Source organism: Colletes latitarsis, chromosome 10 (assembly GCF_051014445.1).
Source record: "Colletes latitarsis isolate SP2378_abdomen chromosome 10, iyColLati1, whole genome shotgun sequence".
Classification (NCBI taxonomy): Eukaryota; Metazoa; Arthropoda; class Insecta; order Hymenoptera; family Colletidae; genus Colletes; species Colletes latitarsis.
Genome location: NC_135143.1, coordinates 5010174 through 5034079, shown reverse-complemented (window position 1 = coordinate 5034079; position 23906 = coordinate 5010174). Strand labels below are relative to the sequence as shown.

At 33.7% G+C, this 23906-nt stretch overlaps 1 protein-coding gene across 6 annotated transcripts in view; it reads right to left on the bottom strand.

The window, feature by feature from the left end:
- Positions 1-1773: 1773 nt before the first annotated feature.
- The window catches only part of Kair1d (Kainate-type ionotropic glutamate receptor subunit 1D), an 881193-nt gene continuing 859060 nt past the window's right edge, over positions 1774-23906 (bottom strand). For 4 of the 6 annotated variants that reach the window (XM_076774728.1, XM_076774730.1, XM_076774725.1 and 1 more), the window contains 2 exons: positions 22124-22279; positions 1774-6693 (listed from right to left, as the gene is read on the bottom strand). In XM_076774728.1, coding sequence (XP_076630843.1) covers positions 6499-6693; positions 22124-22279 — 351 coding nt within the window. In that variant the 3' untranslated portion in view covers positions 1774-6498. Of the gene's footprint in view, positions 6694-11967; positions 14602-22123; positions 22280-23906 lie in introns of those variants that run through there. The other 2 variants (XM_076774726.1, XM_076774727.1) reach the window with 2 other exon arrangements.

Genomic DNA, 23906 nt, shown 5'->3' with positions numbered 1-23906 from the left:
ACATTACATATTCTCAGTTTCAATTCTCAGTCTGTTTTTTTTTTTAATAAAAGATGCACCCTACACGGTCACTTAATCAACTCGTTTAAGAAAAGAATTCTCGAAATGAAAAAGGCGATAGACAGTTGCCCGCCTAAAAGATCAAGATATGTAAATGAATGCGCAGAGATAAGACGACGCAAGGAGAAAGCATCAGGAAGCACGCAGGGAGCTGACAAAGTAAATTAAACGACGACGTTAGCGTTCTAGGGCCAAAGAGAAGGTAAGAGCCGTGGAACTTGGATACATTAATGAATTAGTTACGTTAGCGGTTTGGGATTTAGTTCTCTAATCAAGAGAACGAAGAGTGAAGGCTGCGGCAATTGATGTAAAGGTAGAACTTCCCGGGGACCAATTACCCGACCACGGTAAAGGTAGAACTTCTCTATCGTAATCAACGAGGGGATTACGGCTGCGCGTTAAGTATGTATATTACGCATGGAATAATTTTCCGTTTAAACGAAAGAACACGACGTTCTGCAATTAATCATGCAACGTATGCAAAGTAAGCATCCGAGAAGGTGCTACGGAAGAATCCTTAGGGATTTTGGTTCAACGCACTTGAACGAGTGACAAAGGTTGCAGTAATTAAGTTATGAACTGAATTTCAAAGCTATTGAGTAATTATATTAACCGATGAAAGAAATAATTCATATTTCGGAAAATGTATTCTATGAAGTATCATTTACGTATAGCTATTTTATTTTTTCTTAATTCGTGAGTTGATCAAAAACGGGTTTCCCTAGCAATTCAAACGTAAATTAAAAGTATATTTTAATAACGAATAATGCCTACAATGTATGTATGGGTCATTCCGCGCGAGATCGGATACCTTTTGGAATAAATTATCAAATTACAGTATTTTCTCTATAGAAGCGACGCTCTCTTTATCAAAATTTTGTAAATTGTTGAAGTTACAGACGTGTAAAATTGAGTGCAATCATTTTTTCAAAAAATTATAGCTGCTGAACTAATGAACGGACCTTAATTTTAACGGACTTAAATTTAACTTAATTTGAAAACAATGGAACTTTATATTTAAGTTCAATATTCTAATCTTAAAATTAGATTCAATCTTGAGCAAAATAGATATAGAGTTTAATTATTGCAGTCATCTAGTTTTTTGCAATACATATTATATGATGTTTTAAGACGATGAGACAAACCGAAACATGCCAATTCTTCATCTGAAAAGAAATCGAGAAGTCAAAGTTTAGCACTTTGCAATTTAAGGCTTGGTTTTCGAGATATAAGCATTTAAAGTCTTTATGTGTGAGAATGCATGTCAGTGTGCTTGTGACACCACGCGATTATCAGCAAAACGAATTTAATATGATACTGTTCAACTCGTGGGGGATGTTTTATTTTATGCTCTGCAGGGCTCATGGAACGAAATTCCATATTCTTGTTTTTTGTTTCTGGTAATTTTTATATACTAATAACTTTTTAATAAAAAACGAGAGGAAACTATAACTTTTTAGGGGATGCTCAAGAGTGTGACTTCCATAAACTGTGTGAACGTCAAGGTCACATTGAATATACGTATACGCACATTCTAGTGTAATATTAATAATACATTTTTATTAATAATTTTTTAATAAAAAACGAACGACGGCTAAAACCTTCTGAGGGTCATTCAGGGTCATTCTGGTCTAACTTTCTAACGTCACTTAATTTTATTAAGAAATACCAAGTGGCCGATCATTGAGGACAGTTATCGTAAACGGTTGTTAGAACAGAAGATAGGTCCAGTTAGAATTTACAGACGATGAGTTTATTCACGTTTATAATATGATGCTCGTAGTATACTTTATGTAAGAAGTATAATCAATAGGCTCTTAACAAACTTGTTACGATGTGAACGCAGTGTAACGCGATACAGACAATATTTACAGTAGTACGTGTATAATATGCGGTGTACCGTTAATACGGGTCTCGCGCTTGTACATTTACGGTTCGATTCGGTGTACAGAGACTTCGACAAGGTAGTTGTAGTCGAGAGTAAAAAACGGCATAAACTTCGTAAAACGATGTACGTCAATGACGCAGGTCGCACGCGTACTCAAAATTGTGCACGACAGTTGCGCCAGGCAGCCTGCAATATCGAACACTCGAATTCTGACACTAATTGCATTTCGCTGATCTATCTGCGTCCGGAAATTGATTGCTCCTGAGACTAGTTGGACACCTGTGCACGATTACGATATTCACGCGTATTTACGCCTTAAGAGAAGGAAGACGGAAATTAATACTGCTCAGTTCATGGCGTTCGTGAATAGCAACGTGCCAACTGCAAGCAGCATTTCTGGCGATTTGTTAGTTGGTTTAATTCTTCGACCGTGGAATGATTCAGAAAAGGAAATTGGAAGACTATGCTCATGATTTCAGATAATTACAGGTTTTCGTAATTGAACCGAAAAATAAAACTAACTTTAAAGAGATTACGTATCAGAGTATTTTGCAGATGAAAGTTGACGGTTCGTGTTCGTCCATATTTAATAAAGTTCTTTGAAATAAGGGTAATCGATCGATCTTGTGCTAAGAATTTTTAAATAAACTTACGTAAATCTGATGTCGTTTAATATTTATTTGGATATTCAGTCGTCTGAAAAGAGTGGAATAATATTGCACAAAAACTTGAAGAATTTAAAAACTTTGATCTTCAAAGCTAATGAATTCTCTTGGTTAAGCAGAAATCCAACGCAAGAATAATGTTGTAAATCAAGTTCTTTTCTTTAATCACTCACTTTTTCACAAAGAATCCAATTTTAATCTCTGTATATCACGAATCGTGAGCAAAATTTACTTCGCACAAACAACTCCATTTAAATTCCTTATAAATCGTAGGGAAAGGTTTCCACCCATCAAACATTGATATTCAAAGAATTAATTCAGTCACTGTTGAAGGAACGAAAATAGGTGCCCTGTCAGATAGATCAGTGAAATACGATGGTAATAATAGTGACGCTGAAAGCTTCGAACTCGGATAAAAGTGCGAACATTCGCTACTTTCAATACGAAAAAAAAAAATATAAAATCGCTCGTCCTACCTAGATCCGGAGAAGTATCGACGAAACGTTGATACAGTAACATTTCTACGACACTCGCACGCGGTGACTCTTCATTTTACAGGATTGTAAAAACGGTCAAATTAAGACGCACTGTTATTAATTAATCGAACATATTTCTCGCGTTTCGATCGATTTCCCATGAACGTTCTATAATACAATGCCGTTGCATAGACACGATCGTATAATTCGTAATCTTAACGGTTAGTACAATTATTTACACTAAATGTATTGGAACGCCATCGAACAGAGACAGAGACGTTTGCAGAGTATATTCCTTTCATTTTGATTAATATCGATGTACTTTTATTTAAAATTAAGAACGTGGTCGGTGTTTGAACAATTTTAATTCTTTGTTCAACGACATTTTCGTTCGCTGTTCGAGTAGCGTTTGCGTACATACACTCGTTAAATTCATTCTTTCTTCTTGATCGTCTTCAACGCACATACCTACTCGTCAAAACGTTCGCGTGTGCTCGTTAAGTATCTTGCAAGAGACATCGACGCGTGGTCGATATTTGTACCTACATTCGTTCGTCTACACATGATCTCCAAAGATGCGAGGAATACATAATTTAAACGTCTGGCGTAGCTGTAAGTACTTTAAGAAGATATACAATGAGAACATTACAAGCATGTGGAAGTATAAAAAGATCAATTAATAGTCTAATTCTCTGTGATGAAACATACATAGCTCGTTTTTTACATTTGAATGAAAAATTTAAGAGAAAACATCGAAATAGTGTACCTTTGACGTAAGATTAAAATTAGAATAATATGTGTCTAAAACAATAAGTAACAGAACAATAACATGATACTTTCTGAAACTTCGACTTTCTTGAACTGAAATTAATTTTTAATGACGATATTTCAAGAGGAAAGTAAGTGAATCATTTTAAATATAGCAAAACACTGTCTCGAATTTACACTGTCATTTAAAAGTTTACATTATAACATTAAAACATTTTACTGAAAATATTATTCTTACACATGAGTTAGGAACTAGTAAAATTTTAATATAATTTAAAATAAAAATTGTATTTGAATTTGCCTTTAGCATTTTATCATTGTGGATTCCTAATAATATCTTTTCATGAAGTCTTTCGATGAAGAGAAAATTAGAATAAGGACTGTTGTTTAATATCAAAACGATGTTGTCGCTTGTCTATAAACGGGATAAGCAAATAACTACAATAAATAATTTATTATAAGAAGAGACGTATTCATAAAAATGATCTAAGTTAATATTTCTTGTTTCTTCAAGAAAGAACAAATTATAATTGTTTCATATTTTTTGAAAGAAGCAATTTCGAAACGTATTGTAAAAAGAATTTCTGTGCTTAAAATTTATAAACAAAGAATCGTTGTTACGTGTAATTGATTTAATGAAAAATTAAATTGTTTGAAATAATTTTGATTGATCGAAGTTCTTACCCACTGAATGTGGGAGATTAATTAAACTGAGACTATAGGAAAATTAAATGCTTTAATTCATGCAATTCCAATGATGTGATACAAAATAAAGGTCTTAAGTTATTTCAAATATCGTAAGATGGAGATAACCACTTTAATCGTATATAAATATTCATAACTAAATTTTTCAATAATATAAGGCAGCGACATTAGAAATTTAATTTAATTTATATAAAGAAATCTTCGTCCCTTAAATGATTAAAATGATGCAATGTATTAATACAAATAGATTAATACAAAAACAATATTTTCAATGAAACAAGTACATATGAAAAGCATTAAATTTGTAAAGATCGAACGTACTCCAAAGTTTGGAGACATCTCTTCACTTATTATTGATTATTAAATAATTTATTGTTATTAATTGCTTAACCAATAAAATTTACTTGTTCATTTGCGTCATTCGATTAGTATTTTATTTGGATAAACATTTATTCGTTATTTGTTATTTTATTTTATTAAAATTGCATCAAATACTAATTTTTCCATCTAAAATATTCGAAGAAAGTTTTATTTGTTAAAGACGAACACTAATGATGATCAAGATGTGTTATTCGGATAACATAATTTTATCCATGTAACTATGCAGATAAAGATACGTTCGAAGGTGTTGAATAATGCCTCTGCCTTTTAGTAATAAAATAATTAATACATGCCAACTAATCGTATCGTGCTCTTACAAATATGTATAATAAAAATGTTTATATTAATATTAACTATATGCAACCTAAAATTGAAGATAACATTAAGAATCACCAGATAAAAAGTAACTTTCGAACAACATATTTGGATAATATCCCATACGATGTTAGTCTTATGTGGATGTTTTCAATTTAAAACAATTATAAATGATTTCATTAGGAAAATCAATGATTTAGTAACATTGATAAAATTGAACACATTATAATTTTACTCAACAATTTCATATAACCATAATCAAAGTCATGTTAATAAACATTTTTACACCTCTCAAAAGTTGATTTTATTGTCAACTTTCAGGAAACTTCGTTCTTGAATGATTTTATACAGACACAGCGAGTATTATTTAAAAATTTCATATTATATTAATAATATAATAGTAAATCCGTAAACGTGAAACAGACAAACGGCATTAGTCACATTCCACCAATCGGAATACATGATACCTTACGATAGCTTGTCGAATTCTCATTGCGCACGTATTTCTGTGTTCACGTGACAGATATTACAACGTGATAGACCGCGTGCAATTTTAAATTCACTCTACTCCAAACCTTTAAGCGGCAGTGTACTTACAAGGAAACAACATTGCGTCTAGGTACACCTGACATAACATTATACCAATCAAGTAAATAAGCCCAGTTGCCTAAGCTACCAATAACTCCTCGTTAGAATGGCAACGAGTCACCAACATTGCATTTTCAGCAGCACGACAGAAATTCTAATCAATGTTCGATCTGACCTCGACAATCTTTAAGCTACGCTTTACTTTTTGCCAGAGACATCTGTTTTCACCGCGACCAGTAGGATAAAAAAGAAAGGCTTTCAGGTTGTTGCCTCATTCTCGTTAATTCTTCCGCACGGACGGCCACGCGTCGTTGTCTTCCGCGCGAGTACGATACCATTCTAGCGAGCTTCGATTAACGGCGGAACGTGTACATCCTACAAAGTGTAAGAACTACCTTGCCCGACGGTTTGCGTCACTTGGTAATAAAAAGGGAGCAACGGAACAGGAATGAAAACAGACGTACACACACACACACACATACACGCGCGCGCACGCGTACAAACACATGCGGAGGTGAGTTTCGTTCGCCTAGACCGGTCGAGTTGTTCACAATTCGTTGCACACCTTGTTTCGCAATCGATCGCGTCTTAGTTCGTTCGATCGCGAGTTGGATCAACCTCTGGCCGCCGTGTCGCATGATCATCGCGTTGTTCAAGTGAGAGGCGCTTTCCCGACGAAGTGCCTGTACTTGTTGCATTCCGGGTATCTGCCCTCCTCGGAGACGATCGACAGATTAGACTGTTCTCCTTCGCGACGACACAACTTCTTCTTTACTGGTTTTTTCGTCCCGTTCCCGCAGTCCAAGGCGTAACGAAGCTCGCTCGCCATCTCGGAGCACACGGACTTCTGCAAAGTTGGATGAAACGACCGCTGCAAAGAGAGTCTCGATCGTATGGCCTTTATAGACACGCTAATAGAAGCTTCGTCAGCCAGATGCGACGACGTGTATCGCGATGGAACTTCTACGTTCAAATCGAACCCAACACAATTCTTTCTCTTTCGAGATACGAAGTTTTATCACAGCAATAACTTTTTAGTGCCGCGTAATGCGGTGGCCAGGGTCCCGAAACGACACCGGAGAAACTGACAATTTGCCTGGGACCGAACCATAAGACTTACCGAAATAAACGCATTTCGCGCGCGGTGTACCGGGTGTTTCAGCTAAAGGAGGCCACCTAAATCACATTTTTGTTCCTTAAGATCAGCTGAAGGTCATGGTTCAAGCATATTCAAATGTATTCTGTCAGCCGCTACAGAATGAAATAAAAAAATAATGATGGCCACGGAGAAAAAAATTTTTCTACTAAACTACTTCTCCTTCGACACCATTTCAATTATATCATAAATATTTTTTGTGCCATTAAAAATAAAAAGATATTTAGATGGCCTCCCTTGGCTGAAACACTCTTTATAGAGAGAAAGAGTTTGTCGACTTATGTTTCCCAGTTTCAGATAAAAAAATTCGTCCGTGATAACGTTTGGTCAAATTTCGTGGAAAGTGGACATCATTAATCATAAAAAAGCCCCCAGCTATCTCAGGTTATCGAGCCCATTTGAAAAATGCAAGTGGTTTAATAGTAAAAATCAGGAAATGTATCATACAAAGAGTAAAAGACATAATAACAGTTGTAGCTAATTTTGGTACGTTAGAACCGTACTGACTGGCTTGTGCTGAGACACATTAAACATTAGATCATCCGAGAAGTCTTTGCAGCTTAATTCCTAACTGATATCATGTATTCACGAGATCCAGAAGTTTATATTTTAACTCTACCAGGATTTGGATTAATTTTCCATATTATTTTTAATGAAAGAGGAAGAAAAGGAACATTTGGAAATATTGGTAACTATTCAATATGGTGAAGTATTTTAACGCCCCCAAATATACTATTGAAAAATAAAGAGTAGTGACACTTTTTAAATTGTTTTTTTTTATATGAGGATTAGTATCAACTATGTGGTTATTAACGACGGGAATGGTTTTCTTATGTCGGGTTCACACTGCTATTCGCGAACAGTTTGCGAACAGCTTGCGAGCTGTGCTCACCAACAGTGTGGACACTCTTTACTCGGAAAGCGGTACATCAAATGCCGGGACTCCACTGAAGAAAACAGTTCGCAGGCTGTTCGTCGGCGGAAACAGACAAGTGTTCACAGTGGAGCTTCCGAACAACTTGTGAGCAGTTATAACCCACACGCACTTTGAGTTCGCGAATAGCACCTTTGATGTACCGCTCCATAAAAGTATTCGCACAGCCGCGAGCTGTTCGCAGGCTGTTCTCTCACAAGGGAAGGACTCCAATTGTTCGACTTCGATTTTAACGAGCTTTTGAGAAGCGACAGTATGCAGGCTCCGAATGTTACGTATGAAATATTAACCGTAGTTACTGGATAGTTTTAAAGGTATAAAGAATTAAAGTTATGTACCTAATGGTATAATATGACTATAAATCCCCGTTACTAAAGCCACGCAGGCGAAGTGACGTGGTTCATGAATTGCAAATCCGTAATAAATAACTACAGTAGTGCCCACTTAAATGACCACGCTCGGGATCGGCCGGGATCATTTATGTGGGCATGGTTACTTCTCAGAATTCAACGTAATTTTAATTGTTTATATTTTTAAAACTATCAAGTAACTACGACTAATATTTTATACGTAACATTCGGTTGATGTGCAACGTGAGCTGCACCCAAGCTACTCGCGCACTATTCTCTTCAATGTGGACCCGGCATTACATTGTTTCTTCCATACTTTTATGATTGTCGTTTCCTTGAGGAAGTTAAGGCAACTATGTATTTTATCCTTACGTACTTAATAAAAGTATGTGTTTTGAAATAATACATGAAATCGAATAATTAGGAATATTTGAGGAATATTTTTTGTATGAGGCTAATCACCACAGTTCATTCTTAGCAATTTTGCGAAAACAAATTATTAACGAAAGGTTGACGGGAGTATTATTATCCATAATTATTTTTATAAAAATTGTCTATCATCTTGATACTATATGTGTTTGTTTTGCATACTATTAAATTTAAGCCAATAGCATAATACTCATACAATTAATAATAACAACAATATCATATTTTTATCCATTTTGTCAATCCAAATTCAGATTATTATTTTTTTCTATGAAAAATACATTTTTCGGAACTTTGTCATTAATGCTTTTGTAGCAGTTTTCACTAAGTTTTTCTAGTTGATTTTAAGTCAACTGTCATTGCCACATTTTTAATTAAAAATAAAATTGGACTCCGTAATTGTTTTGGGAGTGTACTTACACATTTCAGTTACTGTTTTCTTTACAAATAGTTATTTTTCCACAACAACTTTTGTCACTACCCTAAAGTGGTCTGAAGTTAGAAAAATACGCAAAATAATAATCGCGAAAAAATGTAGTCGTTGGGGTATCAAAATATCCCTTGATTTCAATTAAATTAGAAAGCATGATAAAATGTATTAGTTTTGATCGTTATATTGTCTCAAAAAGATATTTATTACAGAAAGTTTCTGGAAAATCAACTTTTATGCAAACGCAATCATTTTACCTCGTCGATTTTCATTTTTTTTAGTGTATTATTATTCTGATTAAACCAAAACCAATTCTTAAACGTCAATACGAAAATATTTTACACAAAATAAACAGCATATTTATAAGAATTTCAAGCTACTGGGCTCGATAAGCCTTTCCACTTTGGTCATTTTAAGAATAAAACTTTTTTCCTGGCCAACATTCCAAGAACAACATTTATTGTGATTGTTCATTCTATTAAATCACTCGCCTCTGCATTTCTTATTCTTTTTATTTATTTACCACTGTTATTACGCCGTAAGAAAACTGGATATAAAGAAAATATGAAAAAAAGGCACAAAATATATATATAACAGATTGATTATAACACGACAAGTATAATTTTAAACCTCAGTCCTGCTACTATACGGTCAAAATGACTAAAAAAATACAATAAAGTAGCGATTTGGATTCATGGCTGGTAAGAAAAATTAATTTTATATATACGAGATTCATAAAAGAATATATTAACAACTTTCGACTTTTGTTGTACGCCCTTAAAAAACAAAGAAACACTGATTAAAGAATCTATGATGCGTTGAAGACTATTACAATGATTTTGTTTTTAGTATCTAATAAAAATAATGTTGTTACTCTTCTTTAAGGAAGAAGTTCGAGATTTGATCAAACGTTTTTGAATCATTTAGTAAAATTAACTGATGCAAATAATCTGTATTTTAAGTTTTTTATTTTCTGATACGACGCGTCATAACATCAAGCTGACTTTTCGATGGTTTTTCGGTTTATTTATATTCGTGCACATATTGAAAATGAACTATAATTTGCATTAACTGTGAACAAACGCAAAGAATAAGAGGAAAACTCAGGCAGGAGTCGGACATAAGCGCTTGCATTCTAATAATAATTACATATTCGTGCAATTTTCAATCGAACTCGGGTTTATGAAGTTTATGAAGTTTATTTCTATGAATTGTTACAAGAAAAATGTTCGAGTTGATATTACGTTTCTTCAGACAGGCTTTAGAATATTCCATTCACGAAGACTTAAACTCACTCAATCGTAACAGTCATTAAAATAATAAACATCATACCATACAATATGCTTAGATATATTTGCATTTCTATTTTTGGTGTTAGTTGTTGTTAAATAGTACAATGATGCAAATGGAAAAATATAAAGAGAAATATATATTTTCTCACTCTATGCCCCCTCCTCTATCACTCATAAATTTTTTATCTGGCATATATTGATGCTTTAAAACAAAAGTTGCGTAATTTTTATTTGAAGAGATGTTAAAAGAGCTTTTAAAAATCGAGATTCACGGTACATCGGAGAAGGCTGATTTGTAACGAGGCATCACTTTTACACATACAGGGAGATTCTAGAGGCCAAAATAAGACGAAAATCAAGAATACCAATTTGTTGATCGAGGCTTCGTTAAAAAGTTATTAACGTTTAAAGTTCCGCCTGTACAGAATTTTTTTCTCGAAAATGCGCAGGATTTTGGGGGTATGTTTATTCACCAAAAATGATTGTAATTGACCCCCGCAACTAAAACTAATTTTTTCAGAATGATTTGAAATTTTTTAATTCAATCTTTTCATAACTTTTTAACGAAGACTCAGTTAAGAAATTGATATTCATGATTTTCGTTTTATTTTGGCCTCTAGAATCTCCCATTAAAATTTTTCCCAGGGGTGGCCGAACACCCTGTATAAGTAATGTCAAATATTAAATCAATTCACATACATGTGTACTGAACACCACAATGCATAATAAAACAATTTCGCAAACCTAGCATGAAAAACATTTAAAAAACGTTCTTACCTCCTTGATCGTAATTTGCCAAACCCCGCTTTATAGAATGAATTTGCACATCAGAGTATAAAACAAAATGTAGATAATTCATACTATAGTTTCTTGGTTACAAAATTCTGTATATAATTCTATAATAAACCAAAACATAAGCATTTCAAACTTTTCCTTTAACCTTCGATAAGTCTGAAACTGCCGTGTGCATAACTTTTGAATATAAACATTTTTCTTTTGTCTATTATTCAGTTATATTTCCTGAAATATTAACATGCATTTATAAATCACCCTATGTGCGCAATTATTCATAGATTCAAATTTTATAATGAGCATAATTGTAAACAAGCCCCTTTTGTTAAATAATTCTCTTTTATAAATACATAACCATACAAAATTACAAATTAAGGAACATTCCTAGTAAACGAACTGTTCATCGATCTGGGTGAGTTATTCGTCATTCGATTCGTCTAATTCAGTACATTATTAATATGCATTTCATTATTTGCGGAAATTCGTTATTTTTGTTTAAACTTGTCGGAAAGTTGCAATAAAAAAGTAAAGTTAAGTATATTTAGCTAGATTCGTACAGCCAATCGACCATTACTTGTTCTATTAAATAACACCATTGCAAAATAGTATTTTTATTTAATTTTAGTTATATAATAATATGACATTGCCATGCGAGGATGCGGCCATCAGTCTTCTCAGGTCGATGACCACATCCCCGCATCCCATCCCAGAGGCTGAGGATCCCTATCCGCCACCTGAGGACGCGCCACGTAGGGGTTCAACTCTCCTGCCGCCTGGACAACCAAACGGGTGCGTGGCCCGGGATTCTAACCTAACTCAGACCTAACTCAGCTACAGAGGTCTTAAAATTAACATATATGCTAACATACAATTATGAGCAATGTCATATTATTATATAACTAAAATTAAATAAAAATACTATTTTGCAATGGTCTTATTTAATAGGACAAGTAATGGTCGATTGGCTGTACGAATCTAGCAAAATATACTTAACTTTATTTTTTTATTGCAACTTTCCGACAAGTTTAAACAAAAATAACGAATTTCCGCAAATAATGAAATGCATATTAATAATGTACTGAATTAGTCGAATCGAATGACGTATAACTCACCCCGATCAGTGGAAGGCCCGTTTGCTAGGAATATACCCAACTTAAATATACTCCATGAATTTGTTTCCAATAATTTAGGAATTCCATTGTCATCATTGCACAAAGAAAAGCGCGAAAATCTTTTAAAGTAAATGAAACAGGCCAACGACGCAAACAGAAATTCTGCCTAAATACCCATGCACTATGATTTGCTTGTCAAATGAGTGCAACGACAGAACGAGCAGCAAACACAGAGTAGAAAATTTTGCTCACCTCCTGCGTATCCGTGGCGAGAGAGAGAGGGAGGCAAGAAACATTGCGACACAACTAACAATGTCATATTAAACTGTCACACATCGTGCGCGTGTCCTTTCAAATCGTACGTGATTCACTTAACGTCTACGTTTCAATGCAACCGCTTTTAACCCTGGTTTGGCGGTGCCTGGGTCATTTCTGACTCAGTCTTGAGTTTAATCGTTGAGTCGGAATCCGACACTTGAAGTTTGTTCGCGTGAAAACGATAAGAAGACGATCGTGTACCGAAGGAACGCATTTTCTGGCAGTATTCAGTGTGTTGAGAAGTATTCAGAAGGACATATTCGCCTTTATCTAAAATACACAAAATTCGTACGATGTTATTTTATTATTATGTTAATTTCTATAAATATTGGTGAAGGAATATCGTTTCACACTGACAAGTGTGGAAACGAATATCCAATGAAAGATGGAGATAGTTATTAACGATATTCATTGAATGAAGAGTGCATTAACTGTTAAAAACGTGTAGTTCCATTTATATTAAGTACCTTGAATATCTCCGCTGCTATTGAAGATATGAAAAAAATGACTCAAATTGAGACGATAGCTAATAAAATAATGCCAATCATTTCAAAGCCTTAAATATATTTCTTTTATATAATTACATATATTTGTAAATACGTGACTTCGTAATCAGTATTGAAATTACTTCAAAGATGAAAGACATCATGACCTTGAAATGACCTTAAGTGATTAGAATGGCCAGAAACAAGAGCAATGGATATTTGTCAGGTAGATCATTTATTACTCGTACCAACTATATAAAAGAAATATTTAATAACTTGGAAATAGCTTGTTTTTCAAAGTTTGTACCATGAATTTTTCAGTATCTTGAATAGCATATAATTAATATGTATAAGCAGCATCCTTCTTCTACGTTGTCAGAAGATTAAGTAAATATCCATATATTTACTAATTTCTGTAGAAGAGAAACGTTTACAAATACAATAGAATAAGAATCTGGCGGCATAGTTCTAGTCCGGAGCACGCTAAAGACAAGAACGTGGTCAGAAACGACCGAGGCACCGCCATTAGGTTGATTTGTATGATACAAGTTTACGAGCCGAAACACAGAATCGTCTATCTGAGTAAGGTCCTTCGTTTCTTACTAGAGAATCCGTGGGCTTCTTTTCGTGGACCTGAAATATTCTCGCGCAATGCTCGCAACGGTGCTCGTTTTCTTTTCGTTTTTATCATTTCGTTTGTTTTTTTTTAGCAGAAACATACAGACTCCATTCAGGGCAGCGAACCCACCCATCGATCTACACAGTATGTACATACACGATAAAACGTTTGCAACCTGACGCTATACATTAGTTATCTAATCGGTATAAAATCGTGATTGTTTGTAAATATTCCGTTAATCTGTAGCACTTGATTCAGTCGCGGTCGCGACGTGCTTATTATTAACAATTGCCCGGGAAACTGTTTTCTTCTCGCTGCGAGGCTCGAAGTCATCCTCAATTAATCTAAGATTTTGATATGAGCAATTTGGCAAACGCATTAACCTTTCCAATTTAAGTATTTTTACGGGCCGAGAACACTGGGAGGTTGAAAGAAAAGTGAAATTCTTTAGAAATTATTAAATGTTCCTTCAAATTTTTTCTATTTATGTGAATACTTCAACGATATAGAAATTTACTTGATCATAATTAGTTTCTTTTTTTAAATTTTCTGACATGTTTGCGTGCGGGATTCTCGAAGGGCTCGAAAAATTGGAAAGGTCGAGGATCGTTGCTCCTTGTTTTGATTATACGTTTCGTTTCAACTTTCTACAGTTTGTGTCTGTCAGTGTTTCATACAGTTCTCGATCACTCATGGTAGAGTTCTTCTTTAGGTCCATCGGATCAAATACGGGGTTTTCGGTCTTAGGAATCTGTACTTTTTTCGAACCGGATCGCTATAACGCCCGCTAGTGTAGATCGGTAAAAGCTTCGCAGATCGGTTTCCCCGAGGATTTCTGCTTCTAAAACAGAACACCAAAATTCTCGGGTGAGATTGCGTCAAATGAATCAAATCGATGAGTCGGATCGATGTAAAATAGAAGGACACGACGAAAGAAACTGTAGGGGTCCCTTAAATCTACAAAAGTTGCAACAATTTTTTAATTAAATTCTAAATAACAAGTGGTCCGTTCCTATATAGATTGAAAGATGAAACTAAATGGTCCTTTGAAACAAAGAATAAAATCTAACGGTCGGAATAAGATTAGTAAAACCATAGTAAAAGATATTGTAAAGAATTTTTAATATTCGAGTTCACAAAAATTAGTGACGTATATAGGATTGATAAAAATTACTGTGAACCAAAGACAAAATGCTTGAAAGACACTAAAAACTAAAAGATAAAAGATAGATAGTTTGGTACTGGTCTACTATAGTGTCGAATTCGGTCATGTTGATCAATAACGAAATACTATTAGTTCGACATGTTACCTCTAAAACACTTTTGGACTAGTATTAACAATTTTTTTTCGACAAAATGAAATTAGTTTTGCATGCAGAAAAAAATACTTTTGTCCCTTATATTCCACTCTAGCTCTTAAAATTTGAGTACATAATAAAATATACATGATATCCCGCAAAAATATACTGACGGCTAGAGGACAACTCTTCATAAAAAAGTAAAGCTAATGTGTAGAGTAAACTTTTGTAGTTTGAGGCTTCCTTTTTGAGAAAATCATTTTCGACTTGAGTAATACATTTGTCAATTAATTATTATTTTTATTTGTGTTGGCGTTTGTAAACATTCCAATTGTAATTAGTTGAAAAATAGTGAAATCAACGAAATAAGTCTAATACCATATAACCATTAACCAACATGAATATAAATAGAAATAATAAATTATGGTTGGACGAAATTTAGAAATTAATTTTCTATAAATCGAGGATAATATAATTTTTATTTTATATTTTTGATTTACTTTTTCACGAAAGTACTTAATTTCAATTTTATTCTAATTTTCATTTAATCACTCCTCAATTAGACCAAATCCATCCTTGATAGGACTGGAACAATGAACAGTTCGACATTTGAGATAGTATCATGGCTATTTTACTGTAGCCTGAAGTGATGTGATCTAAAGTGTTTACAAATACTAACACAAGTAGAAACAATAAGTAATGGACAATGCGTAATCCGGAATTTTAAGCGTATCTAAATAATTTCCATGATCACTTTTCTCTGCAAACGAAGCTTCTCGCAATAAAGCTTTTTCTACATTTTGGATTTACTTATTCATAAAAGATTATCTTTTACTAGCACTACTTTTTCCAGTATATTCTGCATTAAGAATTAGTTAATCCTCCAATCGTTTCGTTTTAATCCATCAAGTACAAAATTATTGTTCTTTTCTCAAAATTTTGTGTTTGAAAATATTTTCTTTAATAGGAAAGATAGAAGTTCTCCTGAAGTTACGAGATATAATAATACTGAGACACTTGTACGGAATACAGTATAAAATAATATGCAACAACAATATGAGACACTACAAATATTTTTTTTAGTGAACAATCATAAAAAGTTAGTTTTATTAACCAAAATTCGAAAATATTCTAAACTAAAAAAGTCGAGTTAGTTATTATTACATATAATATTGTTTTTATTCATGATATATCACAAAAGGGGTTACAAAAAAGAAATGTTTTAACATTGTACTTCACAAACTATATGATATTCAAATAAATATTACTATCACTAACAAAATTTTTATTTCAAGGTTTTTTAAATAGAATTTTATTTCAATTTCTGTTTCACCTTCCCATGAAAAGTCAAACTAAATTCAATAATTGTTTACTTCAGGGCACCTGAACTCCAATTTTGATGATTTTGAAATATGTTATAGAAAATAAGATTCTGAACAATTGTTTCCTATTCATATAACCGCCACACAGCCTTAGTTTCCAAGATATTTGCAAAATTCCTTCCGTTCTGCTACATACATCGAATTCTGCCTATAAACATCAGCAGCATCCGGCGACCAGAATAATATAACGGGTGAATCTAAAAATTGAACTTAACCGATTTCAATGATTTTGAATTATGATTGCATGACCGGCTACCTCAATCTAACCCAGACCTAACCTATCCTCACTGAGTGATACGTATGTGATGTTAAGATCAAATCTATTCGACTTGAACAATTTTGAATATCAATGTGCGTGGCTGGCCACAAATCGATGGATTGGGTTAGGATTAGGGTAGATTTATTATTCAGATCGCCATTAGGCGGCCTGGCACGCAAACCGAAGTTCAATACCATTGAACGAACACATATAAAGGTGTTCGGCCATCCCTGGGAAAAATTTACATGAGCGATTCTAGAGACCAAAATAAAACGAAAATCAAGAATACCAATTAGTTGATGGAGGCTTCGTTACAAAGTTATTAACGTTTAAAGTTCCGCCTGTAGAATGGCAATCCGCGTACAGCTGCGTTCGCGCGGAAGGTTGTGGCAGGCCAGTGCTAGTGGTTCTCACGCAGCATGAAAAATTCTACTTACCGACGTTATCGACAGCTTTAGATTTTTGTCCACTTATGGAAATGCGAACACCTTACATTGAATAAGATTCAACCTGTCTTATGAAAACCCAGAACACAACGTTCTGCACAAAAATCACCCACACGCGATCATACACGCCCTATGATTGTCCACACTGTCCGCAAGTATCCACAAATAATCCTTTCAGGCACTAACCATTATGCAATTAAATAAACGTGAACCGCGATTATGTTAGTCGTGAGTGGCTATGTGTACGTGCACCACGATTTTCCCAAATTACTTACGAACAGAACTGTTATTAATTTTTCAAATACACTTTAATTTAAAAATGTAAAAAGGAATTTAATAAGTATTCGCTGATTGTTTATGAAAATCTCGTCGAGCGAGTTTTGATATGCCCTTCTGGATTTTCATAAGACAGGTTGAATCTTATTCAACGTAAGGTGTTCGCATTTCCATAAGTGGACAAAAATCTAAGGCTGTCGATAACGTCGGTAAGTAGAATTTTTCATGCTGCGTGAGAACCACTATCACTGACCTGCCGCAACCTTCCGCGCGAACGCAGCTGTACGTGGATTGCCATTCTGCAGGCGGAACTTTAAACGTTCATAACTTTGTAACGAAACCTCCATCAACTAATTGGTATTCTTGATTTTCGTCTTATGTTGGCCTCTAGAATCTCCCATTAAAATTTTTCCCAGGGATGGCTGAACACCTTGTATTTAAGAACATTTCTCATTTCTTTATTTGTTCTTTAGTGCTACGTGAATGAAACATATACTTTCTTTTAATTTTCCGATTACATAATTTTGTTCTATAATCAACAATAATCTCTATATGTCCCCTCAAACGAAACATCTCGAGTGCAGAGGGTTATTGATTTGAATTTTATAATACCTGTCCTTGAAAAGTCGGACTGTTCTTGCCTGTATCATGATTTTCAATCCACCCTTTATGGAACTAGAACGATTTGCAGTTTGAGATTCGAGGTAGCGTCGTGGCTATTCTGTTGCGGTCTGAAGGGGAGCAGCGATACTGACGTTTGTTGGCTCGCGGAATTGTTTGCTCTCGAGTACACGAGGTCGCCGTCGCAAAGCCGCATATCCGTATATGGGGGCGAGTCCTTTACAAATACTTGCCTGTTTGCTTACCCCTCGAATGTACGCAAACGGTAGCCCGAACACATATTGTAGACACGCGAGTCCCCACGCGAGGCTAACCGAGGGCTGCGTTTCGCCATCCACCGTGCCTTAATTTCATTTCGCCAAGGAATTTTCGTTCACGAACGTTTCGCTTTTCGCCTTCTCTTTTTGTAATTAAACGTTTCTTGTTCGTTTCGTACAGTTTACACCACCGGCAGCTATGTACCGTTAGATCGCATTCCAACATGTGCAACGTGTCGTACAAAATTATCCCGCCATGGTCGAAAAACTGGTCACAAGTGTTTCTTTGATCTTCGATATTCAATGCTTTCGAAATGAAATAAAACTACCAGTAGTTTTTCGCCTGTGGACTGAATAAAATAAAATAATATTTTCTGCAAGCCACGTTTCGAGTTAGAATGGAAGTCAACTAATTTATTTCTATTTAATAGAATCCTAAATGTATTTAAAATATGCATATACACATATTTAAATAAATTTGGTATTACATTAAATAGAAATATGTTGCAATCAACCTTTACATATGCAACACGTTAATTCCGTTTTTAAAAAATGCTGTGTTATACAGAATTCAAAATTACTAAGAAGTTTCTCTAACATTGTAAGAAGCAAAAGTAGATTCCAACGAATAATAAAACTATTATTTTGTTTGACAATTATAGTAATTAAACTATTAGAATAAAATCGTATTGCAGAAGTACAAGATACTTCCTGTGTTGTACGAGGGTTAGCTGTATTTAATTACATATATTAGGTTAATCTATATCTATAGACAGTCGAAATTTTGTTGTCAAATGAATATAATTTTTGTTTCTTAGATAAATCTTTTTCGCGTTATTCGATCCAGTTAATATTTTACAGGAATTATCTTTTTATGTATTGGAAATATTCTGGCTGAGATGTGGGTGTAGGAGGATTGTGAGGCCAACAAAATTCAGAAAATTTATAATTCCAATACTTTAGGAAAAATAGTTTGAAAAGCTATTATAATGATATTAATAAAGTAATAAATTTGTTACCGTTTGAAGTATTTGCAAACCTACCTTAAAGGAGATTTGTATGTTAAACGTCTAGAATTCTACAGCACTTTTTCTTGTTATTAAATTAAGATAATATAATAAGAATAATTTTATTATGTCTTGTAAAACATACAGGGTGTTCGGCCACTCATGGGAAAAATTTTAATGGGAGATTCTAAAGGCCAAAATAAGACGAAAATCGAGAATGTCAATTTCTTGACTGAGGCTTCATTAAAAAGTTATTAAAAAATTTAATTAAAAAATTTCAAATCATTCTGAAAAAATTATTTTTGGTTACAGGGGTCAGTTACAAGCATTTTTGATGAATAGACATATCCCGAAATTCTACGCACTTTCAAGAAAAAAATTTTTGACCGAAAATTTAATATGAGGCCAAAAATGCTTCCCTAAAATTTCATGCGAATTTTTAAAATGTCATAACTTCTGAACGGATTGGACGATTTTAATGTTCAAAAAGCCAAAGGCCGCGTATTTTAGTGTAGAATATGTAGAAATTCTAAAAATATTCGAAAAGTTAGTTCTTGACCTCGCAAAATGAGGAAAACCCCATAAAAATGGTCCAATTTTCAAATGACCATAACTTCTATAATAGTGAGTGTATTTTATTGAATCTTTTTTCTGAACTAGTGCTCATGGGTACCTACAAAAAAGTATTAGACAACTTTTCTGTAGGGCATCAAACAAAATTACTAAAAATGAAAAAGAAATTTTTAAGAAATATCGACAAGGAGTAGGTGCCTAAATTTTTCGACGAAAAAAAAATTTTCAAATTGTTCTGGAAAAATTATTTTCGGTTGCGGGGGTCAATTACAATAATTTTTGGTGAATAGACCTACCCCCGAAATCCTACCTACTTTCTACAAAAAAATTCAGTACGAGCGGAACGATAAACGTTAATAACTTTTTAATAAAGCCTTGATCAACAAATTGCTATTCTCGATTTTCGTCTTATTTTGGCTTCTAGAATCTTCCATTAAAATTTTTCTCAGGGGTGGCTGAACACCCTGTATAATAATGGTGCAACGTGTTAAACCGATTATGATCAAACATCTTAATGAGTTTTCAATGTATCGATCTTTTTATACAAATTCGCAATTTTAATACTTTAGAAAATAACTTGTTTCGAATGTGTATCAAATTTTTCGAAGTTTCAGCAATAAAGGGACAACTATTTTATATGTAAATCAAGTTTCATGTCGATCCGTTTATTAGATTTTGCTAAATCATGTCAACCTTATCAAAAATTATAGTTTAAAGATAAACGCGTTTTATGACTGTCACGTCACCCACATATGGGTGATAGGATTTATCACTATGAGATTAGAAAAATTAATTCTCAAGTTAAGACGTTGGGGGAAATAAATTTGGATAGAATTTATAAATTATAATAAGGTTGCAAAAATAAGTACGGAAAAAAATTCTAAGTTATGTAGCTTACAATGGTCTACAATCAAAATTTTACTTTTGCAGAATATTGGACGGGTTTGATTTGGCAGTGAACGTGTTAAAGTAAGAAGTAGATGTAACAGAATTTCTATTTTGTCATTTTTCATTATTTGTTCGTAATACTAATTTTATATTATTGTCCGTAATACTAATTTCTTCACCATATAGGTAGTTTTACTTTGAACAAAGTTTGAAAATTTCCCTGTTACCATTTTCAATAAACATGAGGTAGGACGCTCGTAGCTACGTTATGTTTATGAATTTAAATAAAATTTGTAAGGTCAGGCTGTAAGGAAATAAAAAATAGAAAAATACATTTTTTCAAAGTGTCAAAAAAGGACACCCTTTTATATGAATGATTTTTTAACAGATATAGAGGTCGAACAGAATCTATTGCTTTGGCAGTTTGCACCGAAATTTAAATCCATGATTTTTTGTTTTGTAGTACCACGTAAAAACAATTGCTTGTATGTTTCTATGAAGATTAAAGGCAGCCAATTCGAGAATTCCCTATATATAACGGTAAAAAGCTACAATTGGTAGAAAATTACTAGTTACATATATTAAAAGTACATTTTAAAGTTGATAAAGTTGACACTCTCGATGGGATGGAATCCTTAAGCTTCTAAAACGTAAAATCGTTAATAAAACCATCATAAACAAAACAAATCTTATAGAAGCCATAACTAAGATTTAAAAAATTGAAAACCACGCCAAGGGAAGTTCTTATAAATACTAATATACTTCTCTAAAACTATATAATTCTGTTTCTTCCTAAATAAATTTTGTTTAATACACGAAATTTTCTTTTTAATTACAAAACAACGTCTTCTTTATCTAAGAATACGCGTAACAGTTTATAAAATAGTTAAGTAGCTATTAATGGATGAGAATGTACTTCTAGCATGTGTCACCAATAATTTAACTAACCACAATATTACAGATGCTACATGCTATGAAACACTCTGTATACAAATCAACGTAGATAGCAAACTTAGCACAAACCTGGCGATCTCTTCCATCCGAAGCGTCTTCTAACGACTAAACGACTTCTAAAAACTCATCTAAGAATAAGGATACTCCACGCTTTGATAAGTTTTCTTTTCGCGAGTCTTTCGTGGTACATGACTCATCGATTGGACAGTAGAACGATCAGACCCGAGTGGTTTTGTATTTGCACCGTGACCATTAAAGAGGAACTCCACCATCGCGCGAACATCAACTGATGTATTCGCGCGGTATGTCGGGATAAATCGCGTCGGGATCGAGGTGCGTGTTGGGCGACGTTACTTCAGGCGCGATTACGCCTTCTTCGACGTGCTATCTGACCTCACTCACCCGTTCCTCGATGGCGACTTTTCGGCTTTTCCAGACGAACTCGCATACTGCTATCACGCAAGCGATGCCCATCCCGCCCATCAGAACCACGAACACACCACCGACATTGGCGAGGCCAAGCTCGTTCGCCGTCGAGCTGCTCTTCAATGTTTCGTCCTGACAAGAGAAAAAAGAATTTTAAAATTGATTCTTGTTTTTCGGGAAAAATAAGAAAGAAATTATTTGAGTCGCGAAATATTATAAGTTCGCTTCACTTTGAATATACAGATTGATCCATTCAAATCGACTTATTAAAATAGCTTGGAAACTGTTGGTTATATGCTAAAACATATTGTTTTTTGAAGTTTGTTGAGAGTATATAAATACCCGTCCATAAGTCACCAGACACTTAACGTACGTAGAATAAAAATGAATTAACATTGAAGCGATGTAAATTATAAAATGCAACTATTTACCAAAATGTTAGCTAACAATTCGAAATTTTTGTTTTACGGCGATCATTCTAATTAATGGTAGAATTTTATCAATAATTATTTAAAAAAATTTTTTTCATTAATACCATTCCAACTTCTTTGTAATATTGTCCACGAGTCCTTCTTCGATTCTAATGCGTTTATCAATTTTGATTATTGCATATTTATTTTAATTTCATAAGAGCATTATAAAGCTTATATTAAAGAGGTAATTTAAAATGACTAAATGTAAGAAAGCGAAATAATAAAATCGCTTCAGAAAATTGTATCTGTACCCTAATTTGCATTTTCATTTCTTACGTTTTACTTGCTTCAAGGGGGATCCCCCACTTGGGAGGGATAGCCATGTTCAATTTACGAATCACGTTTGGGGTTCAATTTAAGAATCATTACTATACACGGTGTTGGACCATCCCTGGGGAAAAATTTAATGGGAGATTCTAGAGGTCAAAATAAGACGAAAATCAAGAATATCAATTTCTTGGCTGAGGCTTTATTAAAAAGTTATTAAAAAATTAAATTAAAAAACTTCAAATCATTCTGAAAAAATTATATTTAGTTGCAGGGGTTAATTACAAGCATATTTGGTGATTAGACATACCCCCGAAATCTTATGCACTTTCGAGAAAAAAATTCTTTACCGAAAATGTAATGTCTGACCATACATCGATATGTTTCACTGAAATTTCATGCGAATCTTTAAAATGTCATAACTCCTGAACGGATTGGAGGATTTTAATTTTTCAAAATGTAAATAACGCGTATTTCAGTGGAGAATATATAGAAATTCTAACAATATTGAAAAAGTTGTTTTTTGACACCGTAAAGTGAGAAAAACCCCTCAAAACTGGTCCAATTTTCAAACAGCCATAACTCTTACAATAGTAAAGATATCTCATTGAAATTTTGAGAGGAAGTAGAGTTCGTGGGCACCTACAAAAAACTATTAGACAACTTTTCTATAGAGCGTCAAACAAATTTATTAAAAATGAAAAACAAATTTTTAAGAAAAATCGACAAAGGGTAGGTGCCTAAATTTTTCGACAAAATTAAAAAATTTCTAATCGTTCTGGAGAAATTATTTTCGGTTGCGGGGGTCAATTACAATAATTTTTGGTGAATAGACCTACCCCCGAAATCCTACCTACTTTCTAGAAAAAAATTCAGTCTGGGCGGAACTTTGAACGTTAATAACTTTTTAACGGAGCCTCCATTAACAAATTAGTATTGATGATTTTCGCCTTATTTTGGCCTCTAGAATCTCCCATTAAAATTTTTCCCAGGGGTGGCCGAACACCCGGTATGTATAG